The 25,706-nt window shown below is 32.8% G+C and overlaps 1 protein-coding gene across 1 annotated transcript; it reads right to left on the bottom strand.

Moving 5' to 3' along the window:
- Nucleotides 1-1,288: 1,288 nt before the first annotated feature.
- Nucleotides 1,289-10,676, bottom strand: LOC109805817 (eukaryotic translation initiation factor 4G). Its single transcript, XM_020368031.3, has 10 exons — nt 10,370-10,676; nt 9,945-10,225; nt 9,500-9,639; nt 9,164-9,313; nt 8,933-9,000; nt 8,758-8,814; nt 7,186-8,562; nt 4,058-7,089; nt 1,963-2,157; nt 1,289-1,881 (listed from the first exon to the last, which is right to left on the bottom strand). Exons 2-10 carry the CDS (start codon nt 10,109-10,111, stop codon nt 1,551-1,553), a joined length of 5,517 nt encoding a protein of 1,838 aa, XP_020223620.1. The 5' UTR covers nt 10,112-10,225; nt 10,370-10,676; the 3' UTR covers nt 1,289-1,550.
- Nucleotides 10,677-25,706: the final 15,030 nt, after the last annotated feature.

Genomic DNA, 25,706 nt, shown 5'->3' with positions numbered 1-25,706 from the left:
ATAAAAAGGTTGAATTTGCACGAGTGCAATATGGCTAACCAAAATACATTTAAGCCTTAAAAATAGTAAAATTACATATCAGGAAGAAAAAAAAAAGTTTAGCTAAAACTATATATGTACGTGTAAAAATAATTCTAGAACTAAACAGATATAAGTATCATTAATTTAAAATTAGATATTAAATAGTGTAACAATCTATTACGAGCCACGTAAATCTTTAATCCAATGATATGATTAACTTTTTTCCCACCAATTTATCCAATCAAAGAAATTTAATTTAATAATAGACTACTTTATCAAGAATGCTGCTCTCTTAACATATTCATTGCACTACAATGTAAAAGTGGCATTAATTTAACAAAATAGGACATAAAACAACCTATTATTAACGTGTATGGAACATATATTTGGATCAGAGTACCTAAAACTAGTGAATAACACTTGAATATATTTTAATAGCATGGACAAGTGTATAATATGGTGTAGGGTGGTCAAGTGTTTCAGGAATGTAAGATTTATGAATTTAATATTAAATGATTGACCTGAAACAGACTATAAGTAGAACCAATTATGATGAATTATATATTTTTTTATTAAAAACATATTATTTCACACATTTGACCCCTTCCTTGTTTTAATATAGTAACAAACATATCCTTCTGCCGTTCTGCATATGTGAATTTGTGAAGAATTTGGTGTATCTCATCGGAAGTAAGGCGTCTCGGCTGAGTGTTGCAAACATAATTTTTTTATTTAAAAAAGAAAATAATAATCTCTTCAATGCACATCATTTTATTTCTCTCATCTAAGGCATAGACAGTTAATGTGATCATCATCATCTTCATCTCCATTTTCGTAATCCAACGACAACATATTTGGATCAAGCAACCATGGTTGGCATCGTTGACCCACATTCTCCCAGGACTTGCTGTTGTTATGGCAACAACTACAACCTCTCCCCCAGCGCTGCCACTTTTATACCCAAACAAACTTCGGCAGCTACTAGACAAGATATTAAAGTAAATGTCATTTTACAATATATATATATATATATATATATATATATATATATATATATATATATTAAAGATTATATTTTAAAACATACCGGAAACAATTTTTTATATGCAATAATTTTCATTTATCATTGTAGACAACTTGTGTCATGCGACCACCCTAGAACACGTCTTTTTTTAAAACAATTTAGCATGCAGCGTTACGGTTGATTACATGCCCCATTTTATTTAACCACATTATTTGACTAAACTAGACATTGACAAGATGCAGATTGCAGATGAATATTGCAGTATATTTTCATGGACAGTTGAATGATACAAGAGTGCTGAAAAGGTAAACCCCTCATGACAGACATCATATAACTCGCCTAAAATTTTCAGACGCTGAACCGAACCTTTTATAATTGCAGTGAAGATAACATTTAGACAGAAATCCGAAAATATAAAATTCTCCCCAACCATGGAGAAAACCATTTCTGCAAATTTGAGTATCCTAACAGCACTAGACATAAATAAATATTTTCCTCTATCCCCCTAAATAAATTTCTCTAACTTCCTTGATGTAAGAGGTTCCGGTGGCCGGAAGGTCTCCAACCGCAACTTGGAGCTTGCACAAATCTCACTCAAAACAGCATCACCCTTCTCCATTTTTATTACCTCCAAGGTGCTTCCAAGAACATCAGCTGCAAGTCCAACTTCTAAGAGGCTGCCAGGTTCCTCTCCACCCTCATGTATTAACCGCCCAATCTCATTCAAAGAGACTACATGCTCTGTTATAGCTTTGGCAAAAACACGGCCAAGAAACTCTGGTGCTTTGGGGGCATCGTTAACCGCATCTTCCAAAGTACTTAGAACAGATTCAAACCTAACCAGTAATGATAAAAAGGAATGAGAAACAAACTCCATTTTTTTACTATCAGAATGACAGATGTGGAATAAATCTCACCCTTTGATGAGCTGGACTTGACCCAAGGGTCCATTCTCAGATTTCACAAGGTTAACAAGCAGCTGGGACAAAAGATCTCTCTCAGTGTCCTTTCTCTCGAACGAGTCCGTCACCCAGAGAGAGACCATGGAAGGATGAAAGCTTGGAGAGTTCAGATCTTTGATACATTCAACAACTTCGTTCAAATCTCTAGCACTGGATTCAAAAGTTATAGTTAGATGAAAGTGATAACACAAAACTACAAAATTAAACATGAGTACATGTTTGGATTCCCGTTAGATGATCCAGAATCACATTAAAATCATGGCTTTAATTTAGCAAATGTCCACATGTTTGATTTCAAGTTAAATAATTGACCATGGGTCCAGAATTAATTGAGTTGAGGCAACTTCTTGTAGCTTGTGTTGGATCAAAATTTTTAAACTGAATTGTAATAGTAGCTTGCTTTTAGACATTCAAACATAAATCACATGACATCAAAATTAATTTTATTTGAAATCAATTTTGCAAACACTCATAACATTTACCGGATGTTGCAGCAAAATAATAATTAAAGTGATTGCAGCAGTAACAACAAATACAGTCTGAATCCTCAAAAGGAATAGAAATAAAACCAGGGGAAAAAAAGGAAACCCCATGGTTTGGCCATCACTTTGAAGTTTGAACCATGTGTATAACAAAGTAATGAACGAATGTTAAGATCTTCCAAATGCCATTTTTTTTTCTCAAATGTCAAATCATAGGTTGGAAAAAGAAATGAGGCCAAACAGTGAGAAATAATCACATCATTTTCCTAAAACAGTAAACAAAAGCCCATTAAACACATACAGCAAGTCTGAAACCATAAGAAAAGGTTATCACATACAATCATATAAGTCAGGATTCATAACCATAACATGAAAATCTTTGTCACCAACACAAAATCCTATATTTAGAAACATAAGGAATTATACAATTTTAGATGTTGAGTGAACAGTGATGGAAACTTCAAAAGCAGCACACAAGACTAGCAAAAGTCCAAAAGAAAACACACTAATGTATGTAGCACAGGCAGCAACAGTAGAAAGTCGACCTTTAGCGAGAAAAAAAGCAGCTAAATCAATAAGGCAAATCTAAATAACAAAATGATAGACACAACAAACATTAAACACACTAGTTTTCCTCTTACCCATGCAGAGCCCTCTTTTTCTCAACTAGAATGCATTACTTACGATATTAATTTGAAATAATAATTTATACCCAACTCATGCTTTAAGTGTTATACAATCCACTTGTAATTTTACATTTATATATCTATTAAAAATGGCATTATACATCACATCCATACTATATATATAATTTCTTTAAAGGGATGCTTAGTACACGACTACACAGCAAATTTTTTCATGCCTGAGAATCATGATTCATGAGAATCATAATTCTTCAAAATTATAAAAAATCTGTTTAGTTGGTCATAAATGTTTCTAAGAATGTTTATAAATGTTAATAAAGATTTTTATTGCATTAAATAAGCAAATAAAATCATTCCCGAGAAAATAATTCCGTTAGAAACTTATGCAAAAATCATTCCCGAGAAACGTTTCCTAAAAATATTTTTTAAATGATAAACCAAACACGGAAAACTAAGATTCTTGACGTTAGATTCCCGACAATGTTTCTGAGAACCAAACACCTCATAAATTTAGTACTAGAACCCACAGTAGCCTATACTATGAACTCTGCCATATCATTTCATTGTTTACAGATAACATAAATATCACATATCTAACCCTTTTAAGATCAGTATTGTAATATGCATTGAGATTTAGTGAAACAAAACAAGACAAGACACAACCAAATGAATAAAATTCTTTACCTGATTAGACTAATTTGTTTTACACATTACAATTGAAACAGGGCATTTTTAAGTGAGAACAAACAAAAAAATTACCAATAAGGAATTTGGAGAAATTCAGTAAATTTGGGGGTTTACAGTTTAAAAAATGACTTATACTAAACTATAAAAGTATAAATCGTGTTTCTAAAAAAAAAAAGTACAGTTAACCTAACAAGATGATACAAAGGGAATAATAACATGATGAAGAGAAAGTGGTACCTATAGTACTCTTTGATTGCTAACATGGACATGTCCTGCAGTCGCTCTGGAGAAATATTCTGGGAGACTGTTGTACCTTGCATTCTGGCAGGTGGTGAAGTTACAACTGGTTTATCATGAACCCTATTTGAATTTCTCAAGTCCCTGCTGCCATAATTCATATTACGATCTTGAACACTAGATTGATCGTAAGCAGTTGAACCAGAAAATCTATCTGGTGTATATCTTGATGCAGGGTCCTCCCTAGAGCTGTATGAGGCGCGCTCTGGAAAATTATTATAGCCATTAAGACCAGTTGAACTTGAAACTGCAGGTGGACCTCTAATGGACATGCCTCTAGCAAGACCACCCATGGGTACCAAGGTTATTGACTCGTCACCTGAAGGTCTTTGAGGCAAGGGAACTGACAATGTCCTGGCCTCATAAGTTTGCCTTTCATCCATGCGAACATCCTGAGAACCAAACCCACGAACTTGAGTAGGAAATCCGCGCAGTCCACCCATCTGAGAATTAGGAGATAACATGGATGACCCTCTTGGACCAAAATCCATAGGAGTCCTTCTAGTTGGATTGTTGCCGGGACCACGACCCAACCTACCAGCTTGGGCCATCCTCTCTTGAGAAGCATCTCTGTGCACCTCCTCAATCTTCTTTGGGCCTTCAACTTTTCTTCTTTGTTGCCATTTATTCTTCCTCAAATCAATGACATCCTTCAACATGAACCTCACCCTAGAAGATAAGTTCATGTTGACTGACAAGGATCTCAACATTTCAAAATATGCATCCATATGTTCCTTCGCTTTGGGGTGGTCAATCATCTCCCCAATAGTACTCATCAGCTTGCACAAAGCTTCAATATCTTCTTCATCTGGATCCTGATACTGACCCAGTAATTTCTTGATGCATTCATGCATAATCCTCTCTGTCAACATTTTCTTCTTATATAGTTCTCCAATCAATCTGATATTACCCAACATACGTCTTCTTGCCTTGGTCCGTTTCTCTTCCCTTTCCTCATTAGACAGCTTGACCTCACCCTCATCGGCCTTATTAGCTTCTTCTTGCTCTCTTTCACCCCTCTCAAATTCTTCCTGACACTTGTTTAACAATAATCTCTTGAAAGTTATCTTTTCATTGTCTTGACTGAGATCAGGTAATGCAGCTGCTAGATGAAAACAGAAATTGGCATACATTTCACAAAAGGTAGGCTCCATCAAGGCCTTCTCAAAGATTTGCGAGATGACACCATTGAGAGTGACTACATTGTCAATATTAACTGCTCTAACCTGCTCAAAAAGCTTCTCAAAATTCTGAGGAGTTAACTTGTTCAATATACCCTTCAATTGCCTCTGCTTTGCCTCTTCTTCATCTGTCACTTTACCCACCTCATATTTCTTCTCAGCTTTGTGCATCATCTGTAATGGAGTTTGAGGAGAAGGAGATGGGATTAAACCCCTCTGTTGAAAGCTAGTAGCACGTTGCCACCTTTCTCCATCAGGGCTATTTCTTTGCATTCCTCCCTGATTTACCATGGATTGCATTGGACCAGAAAGAATACCAGCAACATATTGAAGAGGTGCTTGTGTGCGTGGATTCCTTAAAACACCAAAATTGCCTCCTTGGCCAGGTCGAAATCCTGCATTGCCTCCAATGCCATCCAAACGCATACTAGAATGAAATGCATTAGAAACTTTACTCCATTTGTCTTCTTCAATAACACCACTCCCACGACGGTCCATTCGAGATATCCCACCTGACCTATCAATAGTTCTTCCACCAGATGAATGTGAATCACGTTCACTTACATGAGGACTAACATTAGTACCCATGAAAGCCTCGGCTATGTCTGCTGTGATTTTAAGCCCTTCGGGAAGATCAGTACATTGCTCGGCAAATTTCAAAAGGAAATCTCGAGAATACTTTTTGGCAGTAACTGCACTTCCATCACTATCCTGTTCAGTTTTATCTGAAACTTCAAGTTTTGGAGTAGACATGTCAACTGCCTCCTCCCAATCATCAAGTTCAGCTTTACTCTGCTTATTTTGTTCACTTGCTCCAGCATCTGGCTCAGCCGCATCAGTAGGCAACTGCTCTAAATTTCCAGAAGTAGAAGTACTTTCTTTTCCGTCAAGTTCTGTTTTCTCTAAACTTACGGAAGTTTCTCTCTTTTCCTCAGGTCCCTTGTATGCATTATAAAGATCAGATGTTGACCCAGCAGCATCAGCCTTCTGAAGAATCTCTTTTCGTTTCTTTTTCCCCTTTGATGTAGTTTTCACCTTACTAGGCTCTGAAACTGGTCTGTCTTTGACACCTGATGCTGGAAGAGACACTGAACCACTTCCAGCATTCTCTGAACTATCCTTACACGTTTCTAAAAGATCAGCAGACTGCTGATCTGATGTGCCAGAATTTGTAGAAACAACTTCATCACTAACTACACTATCGTTTCTATTTAAAGAAACATCTTTAGAATCCAATGTGGTAGGGATAGACATGCCTAAATTATCAGCCGTCCTGTCACATTCTGCACTACAACTTGTAGACTCATCCTGCCCTTGATCCACAGTCCTCACAGTCACAACCTCAGTGCTTAACTTCACAGAACCTTGCTTAGGTTGTTCCAATTCTGTTTGACCGTCACCACCATCTTTACATCCTTGAAGAGACAAAATTTCTGTTTTACCACCCGTTTCCAAAATATTCTTCTGTAACAGTTTATCCTCTTGTGAGAATTCATCCATCTCTTCATTGTTATGATTTTTAAAATTATCCACCACTTTAGTAACAGGTCCTTCAGCTGATGCACAAGAAGACACTTGTGTAGAACCATTAGTTTTCATTTCAACAGCATAAGGTATGCTCTCACAGGTAGCTGATAATGAGTCTGAAGCTGCAGCTGAGAGATCTTCACTGGTAATTTCTGCAGAATGGTTTGTTTCAGTTCCTACAGTTTCAGAAACTTCACAATCAGAGATACCACTATCAACAGCTTGGGAAGGAACATTAGCTGTAGCAGGAGATTGCACAGCAACCTGTGAGAAAGAGAAGAGTAAAAGAATGTTCACAGTACTTTGAGCAAACCAAGATCAAATTAGAAAAGATATTTTAACAGTTATTTGCTTACGTACATGATGCTGCAATTGCCCTTTCTTCTGTATTTTCTTCTGATTATCCTTCAAAGAATTTGACCTGCTAAGAGATTCCTTCTTTCTGCCTTCATTATTAGGCACAACTGAAACAGAATCTTCTCTAGAAAGCAACAGGGAAGCCGATGTTGGCTTCGCAGCAGATGCAGCAGTTAGATTTGGCAACGAGCCCAAAACGGAAGAATCACTGGAGAACTTAGTCTGTTGTGAAGAGATTTCAGCTGTTTCAGACCCTTTTAGTGGTACAGAAGAGAAAGCATCACTAGATGTTAATGAAGAACTAGGAGATCCAGTCTTTTGGGTACTGGATTTGGAAAATGACAAGTCCACAACACCAGATCCACCACTTGGTTTAATAGACACAGAAGTTACTCCTGGTGGAGCTGACGAGATTGTATTATGCACATCACGTGAAAAATCTGTATTAGGTGGTTCAGCATTGCCAGGAATCAGAGTGCCAGCCTTATTAACAGGCAGGGAACTATGAGATGATGAATTAACATGACTAACATTTTGCAGACCATGGCTCACTGCATAATTAAATCTAGGTGGCTGGGAGTTAGGAGTTATCTGGCTACTTGTTAATGGAAGAGAACTAGAAGTTGGATAAAAGAGAGAATTGGCACTGTAGGAAGTGGGTGGATAGTAATTAATAGGATGAGATGCTGCAAATTGCTGGGCAGGCTGAGATTGAGAAGGCATGCCAGAATGAGGCCTTGCACCAGATGACCCACCATCTGAATATGCATCTGCCCTTTTATCAAGTCTCAACTCTTCATGTGTCTCAGGATGAGTTATTTTGACAGGAGTAGTTTTACGAGGACCAGCAAACTTTCCTCCTTGCTGTGGTGGATATTGTGGGCTGATGCCAATACCCATGTTGCCTAACTGATGGGGCAACTGAGGGCCAATTTGTGGACTGAAACCGATGTTTTGGCCTTGATGCATGATGCCCTGAGGATGAATAGGATGAGGTTGAAGGCTTGGAACAAAAACCTGTTGTTGCACCTGTGCAGCACTTCCAATTGGTAAAGGCATTGGTAATGGCATCTGCAGAGGTGCAGATGACATACCTTGAGATTGAATCTGCGGATTAGGACCACCATAGTGTATAGATGCCTGTGACTGGTGATATGGCATTGGCATTGAAATCCCTGTTAAAGGAATAACAGAAGGCTTCTGCATCTGGCTTGCTGGTGGTAAAGGTGACATGTGAATATCCTTTTTTGCTCGAATCCCAGTATGAGTCTCCCCAGCATTAGATTGGTCAGCAACACTAGCATCCTTCTTCACTGCCTGCTGCTTTGGAACAGGAGGAGTTGGAATTGAAGGCGCAGGTCTAAAAGAATCATGTCGAGCCTGCAAGTTATGAAATTAGGCACCAAACAAATACTTGAATTAGTATGAAAACAGGTGAAGGAAACATAGACTATTAGAGGAGTTTAAATCAGTGGCGACCAACTAAACCCTCATTATTGGGAGTGGCAGTATAATATATCTATATTGTTGTACATATAACAAGGAGGTGGAAGGAGCAGAGAATAAACTGCATACTTGATCACGCTTCTGCTCGTCTATATTAGGAGGAGCTGAGCTTGTGCGAGCAGGGATCTGCATATAAGAAAAATACATGATTAAATCATACTCGCAGGCCGCCACCCCATTCATAGAACAATTAGCAGATATAACAATTGTTGTACATATCGCAATAAGCAGATGCGAAACTTACTGCCATCCCGTTCATAAAGCCAGGACTAATAGATCCAAATTGGAAAGGGAATGCCTTTGATGCATCTCCTGGTGCATAGAACAAATTTCAGATCACTCTCACAAATCAGATGAAATGGATAAATATTATTTCATAATGTCACTTTACTATGACCCCAAACCACAATTCAGAAATCATAAAACTTATTCTGCACTTTATAGACAGCATTAAAAACCTACAAGAGTGACATACCCTTAGCAGGGGTCGTTGGAGCTGCTGGATCAGAACTCATGGCGGGAGGTTGAGAAGTAGGAGCTTTTGGAACAGGTCTGGTGCTCCTTTGTGCAGTTGACGATTCAGATGGCTTGGCAGTTGCATTTGTAACTGGTGCATTGGGTCCCCCTATCATACCACATAGGTGAATGAAGTCCATAAAAGATCATCACTTTTAGCAAACACTATGCATACACAAAATCCACATGTTCTTCCATTGCAAAGAGGAATACAAATAATTCCACTCGACAACATAACCACGCACTCAACAATTAAGAACTAATTCTTAAAAACATACATATTCATCAAGCTTACCATGAATCTGCGGCTGTACATGGGAACCATTCGGTACAGTCCGGGCTGCATAAGTACTATTAGACTCAGCTGAATTCAACGGTGCAGGGTTTACCCTAGATTGCCCACCTTGTGCATTATTATTAGACTTCTTGTTAAAACTAGGACAAGCAACAATAAGAATCAATAAAACAGAAACAAAAAGGAAAGAAAACAAAGAACAAAAGCACACAAACACACGCACAAATCATATAACCCTAGGCCACCACGCAACAAACCCAGTTTCAAAACCCACACCACCTCACTGAAAACAGCACAATTCACTTTAACACTACATACATAAACGGTTAAAAAAATCACAATCCCATATTCCCACTATTCAATAAAATAAAATAAAAAAAACACGCAATAGTTCACAAAAAGAAAAGGAACAAATAGATAAAATTGCAAACCCTAACAAACTCACCTCCGGCTAGAGGAGAGCGACGGAGAAGGCCCGGCGCCGCCACCGCCGCCGCCGGCCTTGCCGTACGCACCGCCGGAGGAACCTCGCTGCTGATTGAAGCTGGCGGATCGCCCGGATTTTCGGTACACAGCGTCGCTCTTATCGGACTTTGATTGATTGAAGGACATATATCCCAACCCTTAATTCCTCAAAATCAAAGTTTCTTGGAGAACCAAAACCAACAACAACAAAAAAACAAAAAAAAGAGGAAAAAAAATATGAATTTTCTCCCTCAATTTTCCCTGCAACGAAACAAGCAGATCCACGTCATCATCGCACGCAACGAAGCCCGTACGAGCCACTGCATCAACTCATACGCGCAATTGCAAGAGAAAAAAAATTATAAAAAAAAAAAAAAAGTGGAGTTGGGTGAGAAAGTGAGGAACCTGAAGAGTGTGCAATTAGGGTTTCCTCTTGTTTTTCCTTTGTGTTGTTATTATTCGGTGGTTGGTGCTTGGGAGTGGTGTGTGTATCTGAGACGGGAGCGATGGATAGAAGGGTGATTTGGGAAGAAAGAGAGAGAGAAAGAGTGTAGTGAGAGAAAGCGTGGTAACAAAAAAGAAAAAACTTGCCGAGAGTGAGGCTTTAGAGAGAGTGGTCAAAAGAAAGGGTAGGTTTTTTAGGAGATCACTTCTACAATGTATTCCTTCCGCTTTTGGTGAGAATTTGAGATACATCATTCATCTTACTTAGATACCCTCTCCTCCCTCTCTCCTTCTATTTTCTTTCTCCATTCACCTTTTTCAAATAAATGAATCATATTTTAAGCCTTTCAACACTTTATATTGACGTTTTTTAATTTATAAAAATTATTAATATTATTTGATCATATTATGTTTTATTCTATATAATAATTTAATAATTTAATATATAAAATGCAAGATTATTCATATAATATAAACTAGCAAAGTCCAAACATTTCATAGCTATATGTATTTAAATAAAAGGTAAAATATATAAAAATAAGAAGAAGAAAAATTAAAATAGAAGGTGATGAGTTATACATGTGTTATAATGGTTATGATAAAAAGTGAGTGAATGCAATATAATTTTTTGTATTTACATGTTAATGGTGGTCTTTGTAACGACGTGACATGTCACTATATTTAGTACAATACAACACTAGGTAATGGAATATATAAAGAATCTTCTAAAGTAAGATTATCATGCAATAATTCCTGGATATTTATATAACAAATATATGTATATGATGCAGAAAACATAAAACAATCACTGTCAATTTTTTACTTTAAAAAAAATAAATTTCCTTATGGGGTTATAACAAAATCCTATACATATATACCAATATACGTCTAGTATAGAATACTGAAAACACAAAGTCTTAGCATTGATCAAGTGTCTCTGAACACATGTTGTATCAGAACAACTCATCACGACATAGAAGCCATCTCTAGCATAGTTATTCATCAAGTGAGACCTCCAATCAAATTTTGTCTTGCTCCTATAACAAGTATGATCATCGCAATCTACAACAAGGAAAAACAAGGATAAGATTGTATACAAAGAATTAAACATAATATAGAAAAAACTAGTCAACTATATAAACATCATCAATATCATCTACTCAGCAACAATCATGTGTTCAACTTAACTATACTGATCAACTTATCAATTAAACATTGATAATTTAGCAACATTCAATACTTCACTTACTTCATATAGCAACATGATATCATATCAGCAAAATAATTTAGCAACATAACAATTCTCCAACTTAGCAATATAACCATTTCACAACACAACAACTCCACAACATAATGACTTTACAACTCAAAATATTAACAACATAACTACTCAACACAACATATTAATAACACAACTGCTCAACACATCATAACAACAGTCTAAGCTTAATACAACAATACACATCAACATACCAACGCAAGTATACAACTCAACAACATGGCAAATTTCCAACTTATCAACACAACAGATTAACAACATAACATCTCATGTATCATCACGCATTTCAACTAAGATATCTTTTACAATACAAGTGAGCAATCTAAGTGGTTTGACCTACCAAAATAAACTTAATAGCCCTGCCTTTTTGGTTTGCTAGGTCAACAACAAATTTCTATAACACAATGTGATTTCTCAAATTTCACAACTTGCACTAGGAAAGTTTGGTACCTATCGTCAAGAATAGTATAGCTTGGGTATGGGCCTATTAGGCCTACCATAACATTTACATGCATTAACTAAGTCACCTATGGGTACAACTCGCCAACTATCCTCGCAACACCATGCACATTTCCAATAATCAATTAAAGGATTTTACCTATCGACTTCATACCTTACTTAGTTTGGTTGCTTTTAAACATGTATAGCTCGACCTGACCCTATGCGGCATCAACTAAGGATCTAGAGAAGACTCAACACTCCACTCCAAGAGACAACAATACCCAATGAAGGTTTTCAACAATTAGGCTCTCGGAGCACCACAACACATATCCACATAATGGATATTGCAATTTCAAAAATAATACATTTTCTCTAATCCTAAGTTCACATTACAACTCAACAACATGCATCATGCATTTTTTCAACACAATTCTACACAACACAACACAACATGCCTCACAAATTTATTGCACTTTGTGACACCCATTGTACCCCCCAACACATATAATATAAAAATATAAAGAAATAGTTCCCTAACTCGGGTATAATGGTTCGCAAATAAAATACTTCCAATATCCAAATAATTTTAAAAAAATATTTATAAAATATAAGTTCATAAATTTAACTAACAAAGATATATAAAATCCAAATACAATAAAATGAATAATCTAAAATTCTTTGTCCCGATGTCACACTATCAGAGCAATCTCATGACTCAATTATTGGCACCTTGAATGACGCCCATGTCCACATCTTCCTCACCTAAAAAGTACCACAAACGTATAGTGAGAAAAGAAAATATTTATACATAAAGCACATCATGAAATTCCACAAAACAATCTAAAAGCAATATAATCCATAAACACATAGATTCCATCATCTCATCACAATCCACATATTTCATCATCTCATCACAATTCACATATGTATATATAAATAAATTACATATATACACCATGTCACACATCTAGCACTAGATCACGTACACGCCCTTACTGACGCATCACACGTCGAGCATCGTGTCACGCACCTAACTGTGCTAATACATTCCACTACTAGCATCGATATCACGCATACGACTGTACCTAATGCATCACACATTTAGTATCGTATTATGCATACGACCATGCCCTCAACAACACATTGTAGACACCCAATTTCGTCCGGGGAATCCAAACCAAGGATAAAGGTCTACTAGAGCAAGACAAACAACCCTCGAGGGGACCAATGTGTTGGGCAACAGTTTTGTTATGATAACATCTCTCGTTACAGAACTAATTTTGACGATCCAACCATTGAAATTAAAGATCAATGTATTGAGAAGATATTATCAAAATTCCAGCATGATCCAATGGTTAACGAGTTCTCTAGAAGCCTCGCACTGCAGCTGGAAAAAAGTAGTACGTATGGCCCCTAAGGGCCCAATAAAGCACCTAAATGGGCCAAGATGGCTCTAAAAGGCCAAAAAAAACTCAAGAAAATTGATCTGGGGCGCGTAAGGGCCATTCCCAAATTGGAACGACCCGTTCTGAAGCCAGAATGGCTCATTCCACTTTCTAGAAAATTTTGCATTGGGCAGCATTTTTGTTCTGATAATATCACCCTCTACAGAACTAATTTTCACGATCCGACCATTAAAGTTAAATATCAATGTATTAAGAAGATATAATCAAATTTTTAGCATGATCCAACAATTAATGATTTCTCTAGAGGCCTCGCATTACAGCTGGAAAATATGAATTCTATACCAGACAACGTTTTTGTTATGATAGTATCTCTCACTACAAACCTAATTTCAACGATCCAACCGTTGAAATTGAAGATAAATATGTTGTGAGAATACCATAAAAAAAATAGCACGATCCGACGGTTGACGAGTTCTCTAGAGGTCCTGCATGGTGCCTAGGAAAAGATGGTATTCTTATAAAATTTAGTCTCACATCGGATAGCTCTCTTATGCTTTTGTCTCCTAGTTGGCTATATAAGAAACCCTTTGGCCAAGGGATAAAAAAGAAGAAAAGGTTGCATAGCTTCCCCTCTCTCTATATAAACCTTTGGGTGATAGTGAGATTTTTATAGAGCGAAGGGCTGCCAAAACGTGCCCCGCACGCATTTGTTCTAAATTCTTCTCTTTTATTTATTCCTTTTAATTATTTTATTTATTATTTTATTTATTATTCTTTTTTATTATTTTATTTCTTTATTTATCATTTTATTTATTTTGTTTATAATTCTTATATACCAATAAATAATCATGTAGATAATATTAATAGGTATCTTTTGTCATGAAAATAATATTTAATAATAAAAGGGGATACGATATTTAAAATATTATTTATTATTATGCTAATTTCTAGGGGTGGGTATACGGACCGATCCAACCCGTTTAAGGCCCGGTCCATAAAACCCACGTTTTATACGGGTCGGATAAGTCCGGTCCGTAAAATAAATGGACTTTTTTTTAAGTCCGTATTCGGCCCGCCAAAATTCGCGGATAACAGACCGGTCCGTGGGCTTAAATAATAGTTCAAAAAAATAAATTTTTAAAAAATAAAAATACATAAAATTAGAAGAAAAAAATATTTTTTTATTTATAAGCTAAATTTTATCATACTAAAATTTATCAATAGTTAAAATAGTTTAAAATACTAAATATTAAAATATTAAAATAAAAATAATTACAAATACTTAAATAATAGTACCAAACTTTCAATAATAAAATCATCAAAATGTCATAAAAATAATTCAAATGACAAATACATACTAACTAAATATATTTTTAATGTCATAATAATTTAAAAAATTAAATACACAACTTAATATTAAAATCTTAATATTTAAAAATATTAATTAGTGAAGTCCGCGGACTAGCCCGCGAGCCCACGGATTAAATCTGCCAAGTCCGCGGACTTCACGGGCTGGGCTCAAAAATCAAACATAATTATACGGATTTGAAAAAAATGGGTTCGTTATCCGCGAAATCCTCGGGCTTACGGACCGGTCCGCGGACCTAGGTCCATCTACCCACCTCTACTAATTTCATCATAAGGTACTAATTTAGGGCTTTGTAGGGGTGCCTAATACCTTCCTTACACGTAATCGACCTCCGAACCCAATTTTGACTATGAAGACCTTTATTTTAATTTCAAAATATTTTATTTTTCCAATGTTTTGAGTAAAACATTGGTGGAGACTCCATAAACTTATTTTTCAAAACCATTAATTAAATATTAGTCTGGTTTCTAGTCATTCCCTAATTGATGAGATTTTTCAAAAGGTAGTCTAAACTATTGGTCGTAAGATCGGAATTTTTTAGGTTACGACATACATAAATAGCACCGTATCACGTGCATGCCCTTACTGCCTGGTGTCACGCATACGACTGTGCCCCATCATCACATCACAGTTCACATTTCAATTCCACATCACATGCACAATATAGATAAATCCACACAAAACAACGGTTCACATACCCTTCTCACAATTCACCATGAATTCACATCACATCATCATAAATATATGAACTAACTCTACAACATAATATCATACAACTTTAAACCAATTTTAATCCACATGAGAACACCGTAGAACATCAAAATAATATGCATCTCCCTTCGACAACTGTCAAAGAAAATAATACACAAAGAGTTATACTCATCCAAATAAGCTCAAACCTATCTCAAAAGAAATATAAAAGAATAATCTACAACTCTTATGAAGACATAAAATTCTAACAAAATCACCTACTTAGTTAAAAATTTCAAAATCTGAAATAGATATAATCCACGTTGATAGCTTGACCCCTATTCACTAAAATAGCTATAACTAGAGTTCTAGACATCCTTTTTGAGTGATTCATAAGCCATTAGATATCTAAAACCCTAAGCTACAACTTTTGTGAAGACCACAAAGCCTAAAAATGTCATTAAGGTCACCTTGCATGGCTGACAACACAAAACTTAATCTTTTACTCATTAGAATAGAGACTGAACTTATAACAAGCATAACTCAATCAATTCTTAATATTTTTACACAATTCTAGAGTCTAAATTATAGCCCCAAGTGTCTACTTTCTAACCCAGCAAATGAAAATTGATTTGGTTAATAACACAAAAAGATATTACAAAAATACTAAGGTACCTTTATAAGTAAAATCTCTCAATTACTCATTAATTCATATAATTAAGGATGCTCATCAATCTACAAGAACCCTAACTTATAGAGCACATCTCAATAAATCTAATCATCATCTAGATCATCAATTTTACCAAATAATATCAGAATCACATTTATAAACCAATATGAAACCCGATTGAATCATCAATTTCACAAAACAACCTACCAATTATCAAAACCCCAATCCCTCATGAACCCTAACTCACAAGCACATTTCAAACAACTTAATCTCTCTCTAAGAACATCTATTTTAACATCTAATACCAGAAATACACTCGCAAGTCCACATAGAAATTATCAGAATCATTAGGCATCCAAACAGAAATGAATATAAAAATACCAAAAATCCTAGGAAACTTTCCCTCTACCCATTCCCTCATGTGACTTCGCATATAAAAATCCCATTTTTCCTCGTACCTGGTTGTGTTAATCAGAATACTCTTGATGAAGTAGAAATTGTTCCTGATCTATTCCTAGGCACTCCTCCTAATAGCTCTTATTTTTCCTTTCTCTTTTTCTTACTTTTTCAGAAAATGCCAAATGAGACTAATGAGTGTTAATCTGCTAATCCCTTCTTTACATTCCCTCAAACCAGGTCAACCCAACTCATTACCCTTTTTGACCCACTTCTCCTTTTTCTCAAAATAATTTAACAAAATAAATATAAATAATTTAACAAAATAAATATAAGAAAGAATATAATATTAATAATAATATTATTTTCTATAAAAAAATAGGGTGTTACACACTTAAAATCTTACAACTTCAAACAATATACAACGTTCAACTTAATCAACTTAAAAATATCTTTATACAACATATTATATTAATATATAATGACTGGATTCAATCATCATCAATTACCATGTAAAACAACCAATGCAACAAGATATGTTAAGAGGATACAAGTTTCAAAAGTAAAGCGAGTGCTTCAAGTGCCCTAAAGCTCACTTTAAGCAAATGAAACCTTGCTATGAGCCACCAAAATTTGCTTTAAACACCCATATTGAGCGCTCTAAGTGAGTCATGTTAGAGATTACTCTATAAAATGGTCTCACTTGCTTGCTTAAGCGACCCCATGCGTTGAGATGATGAAGATCATTAAGATGACTTGAAGACTCCTCAAGAAGTTTTAGTTTTGATGATGTTAATGTATAGATAGTGTTTGAGCCTATGTAAAAGGATATTATATTGATTGTTGTAGACACCCAATTTCGTCCGGACCAACAAAAGCAATGAAATGGATGTCTACTATGAAGAGGAGGAACTCTCAAAGTATGGAGGCAACACCATATGATAACAAGGAAGCTTGAAGCCCAAACAAGTTAGTTGTAGTAGCCTAGAACGGGTTGTTCCAAAATCAAAACAGGTCGTGCCTAAATTGGAACGAGCCGTTCCAAGTTACTAAAAAGGCCTAAAATCCTAGTTTGAAATGACGGTTCCAGCATAGGCAATTATGTGTTAAACTCAACTCTGGAACGGGCCATTCCGGTTCTAGAATGGGTCGTTCTGGCCACTTCTGATGTCTATAAATACCAGACTCAGACACTATTCTCGAGGCCTGAAAATTTCGTATAAGACTCCTTTGAGCTCGAAATTTCTCTCTCTTTCTCTCTTTTTCTTTATATATCTTGAGATTTGTGAGGTATTTGTGTAGTGTGAAAGGTTACCACAAAGCACCTAGAACTTCCATATTTGAAGATCTAACAAAGCTTGCTATGAGGTATTTCAATCAATCTTCTTCTCTTTCTTTTATTTTTCATCTTTAATAGACATTGTAATAATAAAAGTAATCATGTAGACATTTTAGGGTCAATTGTGTAATTTAAATTTCAAGCATGTAAATAACCATTAATAAAGGGGATCAAATATTTAACTCATTAACTCTTGCTATGCTAACTTCATCATAAAGGTACCGATTGAGGGCGTTGTAGGGGTGCTTAATACCTTCCCTACACGTAATCGACCCCGAACCCAATTTTGGTTATCAAGGCCATTATTGGACTTTCGAAAACCTTTTCTTTTTCCAATGTTTTTGAGCAAAATATTGGTGGCGACTCCTAAGAACCTATTTTTCAAAATCATTAATTAAGGATTAGTCTGGTATCCGGGCATTCCTTAATTGATGAGATTTTCGAAAGGATGTCTAAACCATAGGTCCCAAGATCAAAAATTTTTAGGTTACGACAATTGTAATAGATATAGGCTTGTGTGTGTGTTTGTTTATGATTGATGATGATAATGAATGCTTAATTCAAGAACTAATCAAGTTTTTTAAGAAACCAAGAATTTGATTTTTTAGTATTTTCATGAGTAAACATAAAGTAATAGATTATCTTGAAAAGGGTAATTTACTACCAAGTGTTTAAACATAGAAATATGACTTGATTCAAACAAGAGTTTTCAAGGTAACATATATTATTAATCAATTACCATTCGGGGTAATAGATTACCAAATCTGTTACTGGAAAAGGATATTCAAATGTCTTCTATGTTAATAGATTACCACATCTGGTATTGGAAAATGTTTTTCAAGTACTCCCTAAGGTAATAGATTACCAAAGTTAGTAATAAATTAAAACAGACTCTCTTGCTTGAAAAAAGGTTGAAGAATCAAAGTTTTCATCATGTTAATCGATTACCACTAGAGATAATCGATTACCATAGAATAAAAGGCAATCTTGGATCTTAAAAGGCCTGGGATAATCGATTACCATACCCCGTAATCGATTATCCTAAAGATATTTCTGTTTCTGATTCATTTTAAAGAGTTGGTGATAGATTATCATATCAGGTAATAAATTACCTCTGTTATTACTCTTTATAACTGAATCACGTCTTGCACTCTATAAAATCAATCTTTTTGAAATTGAAAAGGGAATCTTTTAGAGAACTTTTAAAAGACTTTGAAAATCTTTTGAAAGAAACATTTTTGAGAAAAAGATTATTTTCAGAAACAAGATTCAAGGCTTATCAAAGAATTTTTCTGAAATTTCAAGAAATGCAAAAATAGAACATGAATTCTTGAAAGAAGAAATTCAAGAAGTGTATTCAAGAGTGAAAGATTAATATCTACATGAAATTAGGTGATATCTTTATGATCTTTAAACTTGTATTTTTGATTTTGATTGGTGTATCTCTTGAGATACGGTATCTCAACAAGAGATGTTGAAATCTTGAGTAGGGTTTCTCAAGTAATTTATGTGGGATATAGAAATTTTGTTTGTTTTCAATCTTGGGGTGTCAAGATTGATGTTTGTTTGAATTCTTGTAATATTGTGTGTGCAAGGTGTTTGTAAACAATATTATATGAATGATCTTTGATTTAGTGGGGTGCTAAATCAGGGAAAACTGGATGTAGGCCAAGTGGATGGTGAACCAATGTAAATTTATGTGTTCTTTATCTTCTTACCCTTATCTTTAAAGAATCTTGCTAATTTCTTGTTTAAAGAATATAAAAATTTCTGAGATATGAAATTTCAATTGCAATACCAACTCTAATCTTTATTCTTGTAATTGAAATTTATTAAAAAGAAGGTAATATAAAATCAATCTTGGTTACAAGTGATTGTTTCGCTGCATTAACGTTGATATTCTGATACGTTGGTAATAAACATTGTAATCTTCTATTCTATGTTAATTCAAATTGAGTAAAGGTTATATTTTAGATATCTTGATAGGTTTTTATCAAGAATTTGTCAAAAAGTGAGTCATCTTAGGATAGAATTTATTCAACCCCCCTTTTAGATTCTAGTAAACTGGGACCAACACCATGGACTCTTTGAGCGAGCCAAACCGAAAAACATGCATGAATCCAAGAATGAACACAACAACTCAACAACAATATAACAACTCCAAATCCTCTCATCCAATACAACAATTCATGCATGTAACTCAAATTCTACCAACTGTAACAACATACAACTCATAAATGGAAAGAAAAGTGGCATGCAACAATAATACATAACAAGAATCACCAATTCTTCATTCCTCACCAAGAATAAAGAACACTAGGGTTCCACCTTCAATTACAATTTAAATGCTTACCAAAAACATGAATCAACACAAAAAGATCAACATATACCACATAAAAGTTCAAACAACAAGTTTCTCTTATCTCCATTGCTCCTAAACACAAGGAAAAGAAGGAAGAAAAGAGAAACCTCCATATGACAACTTCTCTCTAAGATTCTTAGCTCAATTTCTATCGCACCAACTATCGATCAGGGGAAGAAAAAAGATTTTCTGGTGGAATCAGATCAAAGATCGAACTCCATTAGATCTAGAGCACCTTCCTCCAGATTCTCTCTAAAATTCTAGATATATGAACTCATGAAATTCATTTTTCAGGATCCACCTTGTATATCTCGGTTCTCCTTTAGCTAATTCTCACACATTTAAGTTATGTCCTCTAAAACTTAAGCTTAGAGTTATCTTAACTCTAACTTTCATTTCACAAAAGCTAAAAACAATAAAGTAACATAAAATATAATTTTTAATTACATATATCACAAATGTACATAATTAAGAAAGAACATGGTAAAATATGTCCTAAGAAAAGTAGAAACAAAATTAAGTTGTGAAACATTGTTGACATAATTAAGTTGTGATTATGATAGAAAATGAGTGAATGCAATATAAATTTACATGTTAATGGTGGTTTTATTTAAAGGAGGAGTGTACAAATAATAAATAAGGGTAAAACTTAAAATATTTTAAAAATATATAAATAAATTAATTAAGAGGTAAATGAGTCTTAAAAAATGGAAACAATATATATATATATATATATATATATATATATATATATATATATATATATATATATATATATATATATATATATATTCTCTTAATCTATTGGATAGGTTATAGATACTACAGGAGAGGAAAAGAGACACTTTTATGACTTCACATATTTATTTATTAAAAAATAACATAAGTTATTAAAAATATAATGATGGTTATTTTATTTAATGAAAAAATAATTATTCAACAATGATTATTAAAATGATAAACAAAGATAAAAATAAACGTATTTTAAGTGAATATAAATAAATAAGCTAAAGGATAAATGAGGAAAAGTAAAAACCAAAAAGTGGTATGTTCCTCATATTTAGTATAGATAGATGAGTAGTATAGATATAGATACAATTGATAATAAGTAAATATTTTAATAATATATTATAGTATAATTAAATTTTTGTAATTTAGATTTATATAATAAGTTATTTCTATCGTGATATAAAAATATTTTAACTATTGATAATTTTTTAAAAATATATTAATTTATTTAAAAATTTAGAGGTAAAAAATAAAATTTAAAACTAAAAAAAGTTAAGAAATTTTAAAAAATCTCTAAAAATGTAATATCCCACTTTTTTTAAAAATAAATTAATAAAAATTCTAATTAATTAATTAATTAAAGGATAATATATTCTAAGAGATACGATAAGATATGAGTGATTTTTATCTTTTTAAAATTCAAAAGTGTGGCATGAATTAGTTGAGCTTTTATTAACGGGCTATGTGTACGAGATAGTGTAACATTATAAAATTTTAATGCTTGATATTTATTTAATTTATAAATATTATGTTACCAAAAGCTATAAAATATATACAATAAATAAAATTCTTGTTTATTTGGTATGTGAAATTATTTGTTCTATTTACATGTGATTTCTTTTCATATCTATAAATTTCATTATTTTAAGTTGTGAATTCTTGTTTTAGAACATGAATTTAAACATTTTATTATGTGAAAAATTAATTTTGGTTTGAAAGAATATCTTTGATAAAATTTCAAAATTTAGTTTCTACCACATTTTTTTACAATTAATTTAGTACAAGTACTTTATGTTTATTTTTATAAACTAAGCATTAATTTTACTCTTCTTCTTCCTTTATTTTTTATGATCACATGGATTCAAGAAGTAAAAGAAAAAAAGAAGAAGAGAAAGGATAATAATAATACTATTCATTGATTTGACTTAAACTTATTTTTAATCCTTTTAATCAAAACCAAATATCTCAAATCTCTTATTTATGTCATTTCTCTCTTTCTCATGTTATTTGGAGAAGGTGGATGGAGAAAGAAAACTTCTCCATTTTCTTTCAAATTTCTCTACTGCTAAGGCAAGTTCTCAAGTTTTTAAAGCTTCCTACTTCATTTTCTTTTAGTTCTTCTATTCTATTTCTCTTTTGTCTTACCTTAATCTTGTTCTCTTTAGGAGAACATTCTAAAAGACGTGTTCTTTTGTCATCCTATCTTGTGTGAAGCTTCTTTGAGGTAAGGGGAGTTGATCCTAACCTTTAAACTCTTACTTGTTGTAGTTTCTTTTGATTTTGAAAAGTTGTTAAGAAAATTCGTCACTCCCCTATTCAGGTATGCATTTATATAGTTTTTATTTTCAAATTTTGATGCCAAAAATGGATTCCTTGAGTATGAAAACCTTGGCTTTGGTTTAATGATCTCTCAAAACAGTTTTCTAGCAAAAGATATGAGTAAAACAAGTTTTGAGCACTTTTGTGAGATCGACTGTTTAAAGCACGAAAATAGTGTATATTTTTTTGGATGGTTATCCTATTTTAACACTATTTTTAGTGTTTAAAATTTTCAAACCAAGTGTGAAAATGCATGTTTACACATCTATTTTGTGAAAATTATTTATGAGCAATTTAGCTCATATAATTAAGATTTGGTACTTTATATTATTTTATTTGTTCTCAATTGGTTTCTAAAATGTTTTAATTTTGTCATTTTGACCTCAAAATGAATTTAGAACATGAATTGTGACACCTATTCTACCCCAATATACATAATAAAGTAAATTAAAGAAATATCAATTTAATATAAGTAAAATGGTTCACACATCCAAAATAAAATACATTTCCAATATCTAATTAATTTAAAATAAAGTTTAGAAAGCAAATAACTTCGTAAATAGTTTCAAAAAAAATGTAAAAACTTCATTTACAATAAAAATTAAAGTCCTATTGGTAAAGTTACTCCGCTTAATAACTCATGGTGTATGTTAAATTTCATCGATCCAATTGTTAAATTAAAAGTTCTTAAATTTTACTAATAATTAATATAGAAAAAAATTGATAAGCTCTAGAATAAATTATTTGATAAAAATATAGTTGAAAAATTAATTAATTTAAATTATTTAACTAGAATATTGTTGACAATTTACTATATAATTTTAATATTTTTGTATAACTAATATCTGGTTTTAAGTTTGATATGAAAATATTATGATATAATTAGATAAGATATTAAATTAGTATTTTATTAATGATTGATAATTAAAAAATAAAACAAAGATAAATACATTTTTTAAATTTTATATATGAAATTTAAGATAAATAAATATATTAAGTTAATTAATAATTTATTAAAAATGTTAAAATTTAATTTATAAATAAATATGATAAATAAAAAGAATTGAATTAGATTAAAAGAAATTTAAAAATCATTCAAAATACTCTTGTTCACATTTAATATATAAGTTTTTAATTTATATTAAAGTCAAAAAAATAAAATAATGACGAAATTAATTGTATATAAAAGATAACATAAAATTATTTTAACTTCAATATTCAAATAAATTTGAAATTTTATTCATTATTATTCAACTAATAGTTTAATTTGTATATTACACATTATAAGTATTTATATATAAATAAGTTTTAATATATAATAAAGAAATATTTATAATTTTATAAATTATATTATCATTATAAATTATAAAAATAATATTTTAAAATATATAAATTATTATTTAAACTTTTAAATTTATAATAAATAATTTAAATTGTATCATAAATTAATTTTAAATAGAAATAACTAGATTTTTAATTATAAAGTAAGTGTATACACAAATAAAGATTAATTAAATATAATAGTCTAAATTTCTAGTTACCATATTTTAAAATAAATAAAGGTTAAGAACAATATTTTTATAATATATTAAAGTTTTATTACAATATTTTCAGTAAACTAAAATAGAAATGTATAATTGAATTATATTATAAATATTTATAATATTTTTTAATAATAATTTAATTATTATAATTACATGTGAAACAAATTAGATATATTATGATTTATATAATAATATATACATACAATATAGAATGGTTCAGTGGCTTGTTTAGTTGTGCATAAGAACCTTAGGTTTTAAGTAAGTCATGTCATGGCTCTATGTATTTTTTTTATATATAACTAATGTAACACCCCGATTTTCACAAATTATATGAAGGCTCAAAGCCCAATATTTTGAATTTTAGTAGCCTAGAATGGGTCGTTCCCAAACTGGAACGTGAGGTTAGTGGAAAAACACATAGAATGGGAGGTTGAATATGTGTGTGTGTCTGATTTAAGGAATTTGAAAATGTTTTCGCAAGGGAATTCATTCTTTGTCTAGTAAAAATGTTATTTCAAATTCTTAAGAGCTGTGCAAGATTTGTTCAACTGAAAGTTTTTCGTCTAAACTTTTATCGTCTGCACACAAATAATATTTCTTAAATGAAAACTATTTCTTAAGAGAAAAACTGTTTCTTTAGATAATCATTTAATCAAGTATGTTTTTCGTCTAAAGATAGTTTCATTGAAGAGTAAGTAATGGACAAAGTTTTCAACATGATTTAGCAAGTACATAAAATTGCATCTGAAATGTAAATAGATAGTGCACGAATTTTTATAATGGTTCGCTCAAACTGAGCTACGTCCAGTCTCCTTCAAATGAAGGGTTCCACTAGATATTCAATGAAGTACATATAATATTATCGACCACTTCTGGCCCTCCAACTTCACTCATCAGCGCTAGTATTCTTTAATCAGCCTCTTCAGGCTCGTAGTGAGTATTCTAGACCACCCAGGTCACGACCACTCTTGGTCCCGAGTATTCTCAACCACTCCTGGTTGGCCAACTTCATTCATTGGCTCTAGTATTCTTTGTTCAGCCTCTTCAGGCTCTTAGTGAGCATTATCAACCACCTCCTGGCCCGCTAACTTCACCATTAGCGCTAGTATTCTTTGTTCAGTCACTTTTGGCTCTTAGTGAGTATTATCGACCAACTCTTAGCCCGCTAACTTCACCATAAGATGAATTTGATAGAAAAATTTAGAGATATGAGTTTATCAACGTAGTAAGTCAGGATAGAATATAATTGCATGCAGTTCAGATTACTAGTGACTTACATAGACAAATCTATGAGGCTCAAGTATTTGATGAATTCATTCAGAAGAAAAAGAGATTGTTGGGACAAAAGAATGGTGAAAAATTTAACCTAGATCAAAAAGGAGTTTTGAGATTTAATGATAGGATATATGTGCCTAATAATTTGGAAATTAAGAAAATAATCTTAGGTGAAGCACATAGGAGCAAGTTGAGCATA

This window comes from Cajanus cajan, chromosome 4, assembly GCF_000230855.2.
Source record: "Cajanus cajan strain Asha chromosome 4, NIPB_CcT2T_4, whole genome shotgun sequence".
Taxonomy (NCBI): Eukaryota; Viridiplantae; Streptophyta; class Magnoliopsida; order Fabales; family Fabaceae; genus Cajanus; species Cajanus cajan.
The sequence above is the reverse complement of the archived record's forward strand: the minus strand, read 5'-3'. Positions and strand labels throughout refer to the sequence as shown.

What these genes read in the sequence shown, in the direction of transcription:
- LOC109805817 (XM_020368031.3), bottom strand. Translation starts at nt 10,111, where the DNA reads ATGTCCTTCAATCAATCAAAGTCCGATAAGAGCGACGCTGTGTACCGA. An exon ending in TCGCTCTCCTCTAGCCGGAG is followed by an intron (nt 9,640 to 9,944) that starts GTGAGTTTGTTA and finishes TGCTTGTCCTAG; the next exon opens with TTTTAACAAGAAGTCTAATA. An exon ending in GCTTTATGAACGGGATGGCA is followed by an intron (nt 8,815 to 8,932) that starts GTAAGTTTCGCA and finishes TCTTATATGCAG; the next exon opens with ATCCCTGCTCGCACAAGCTC.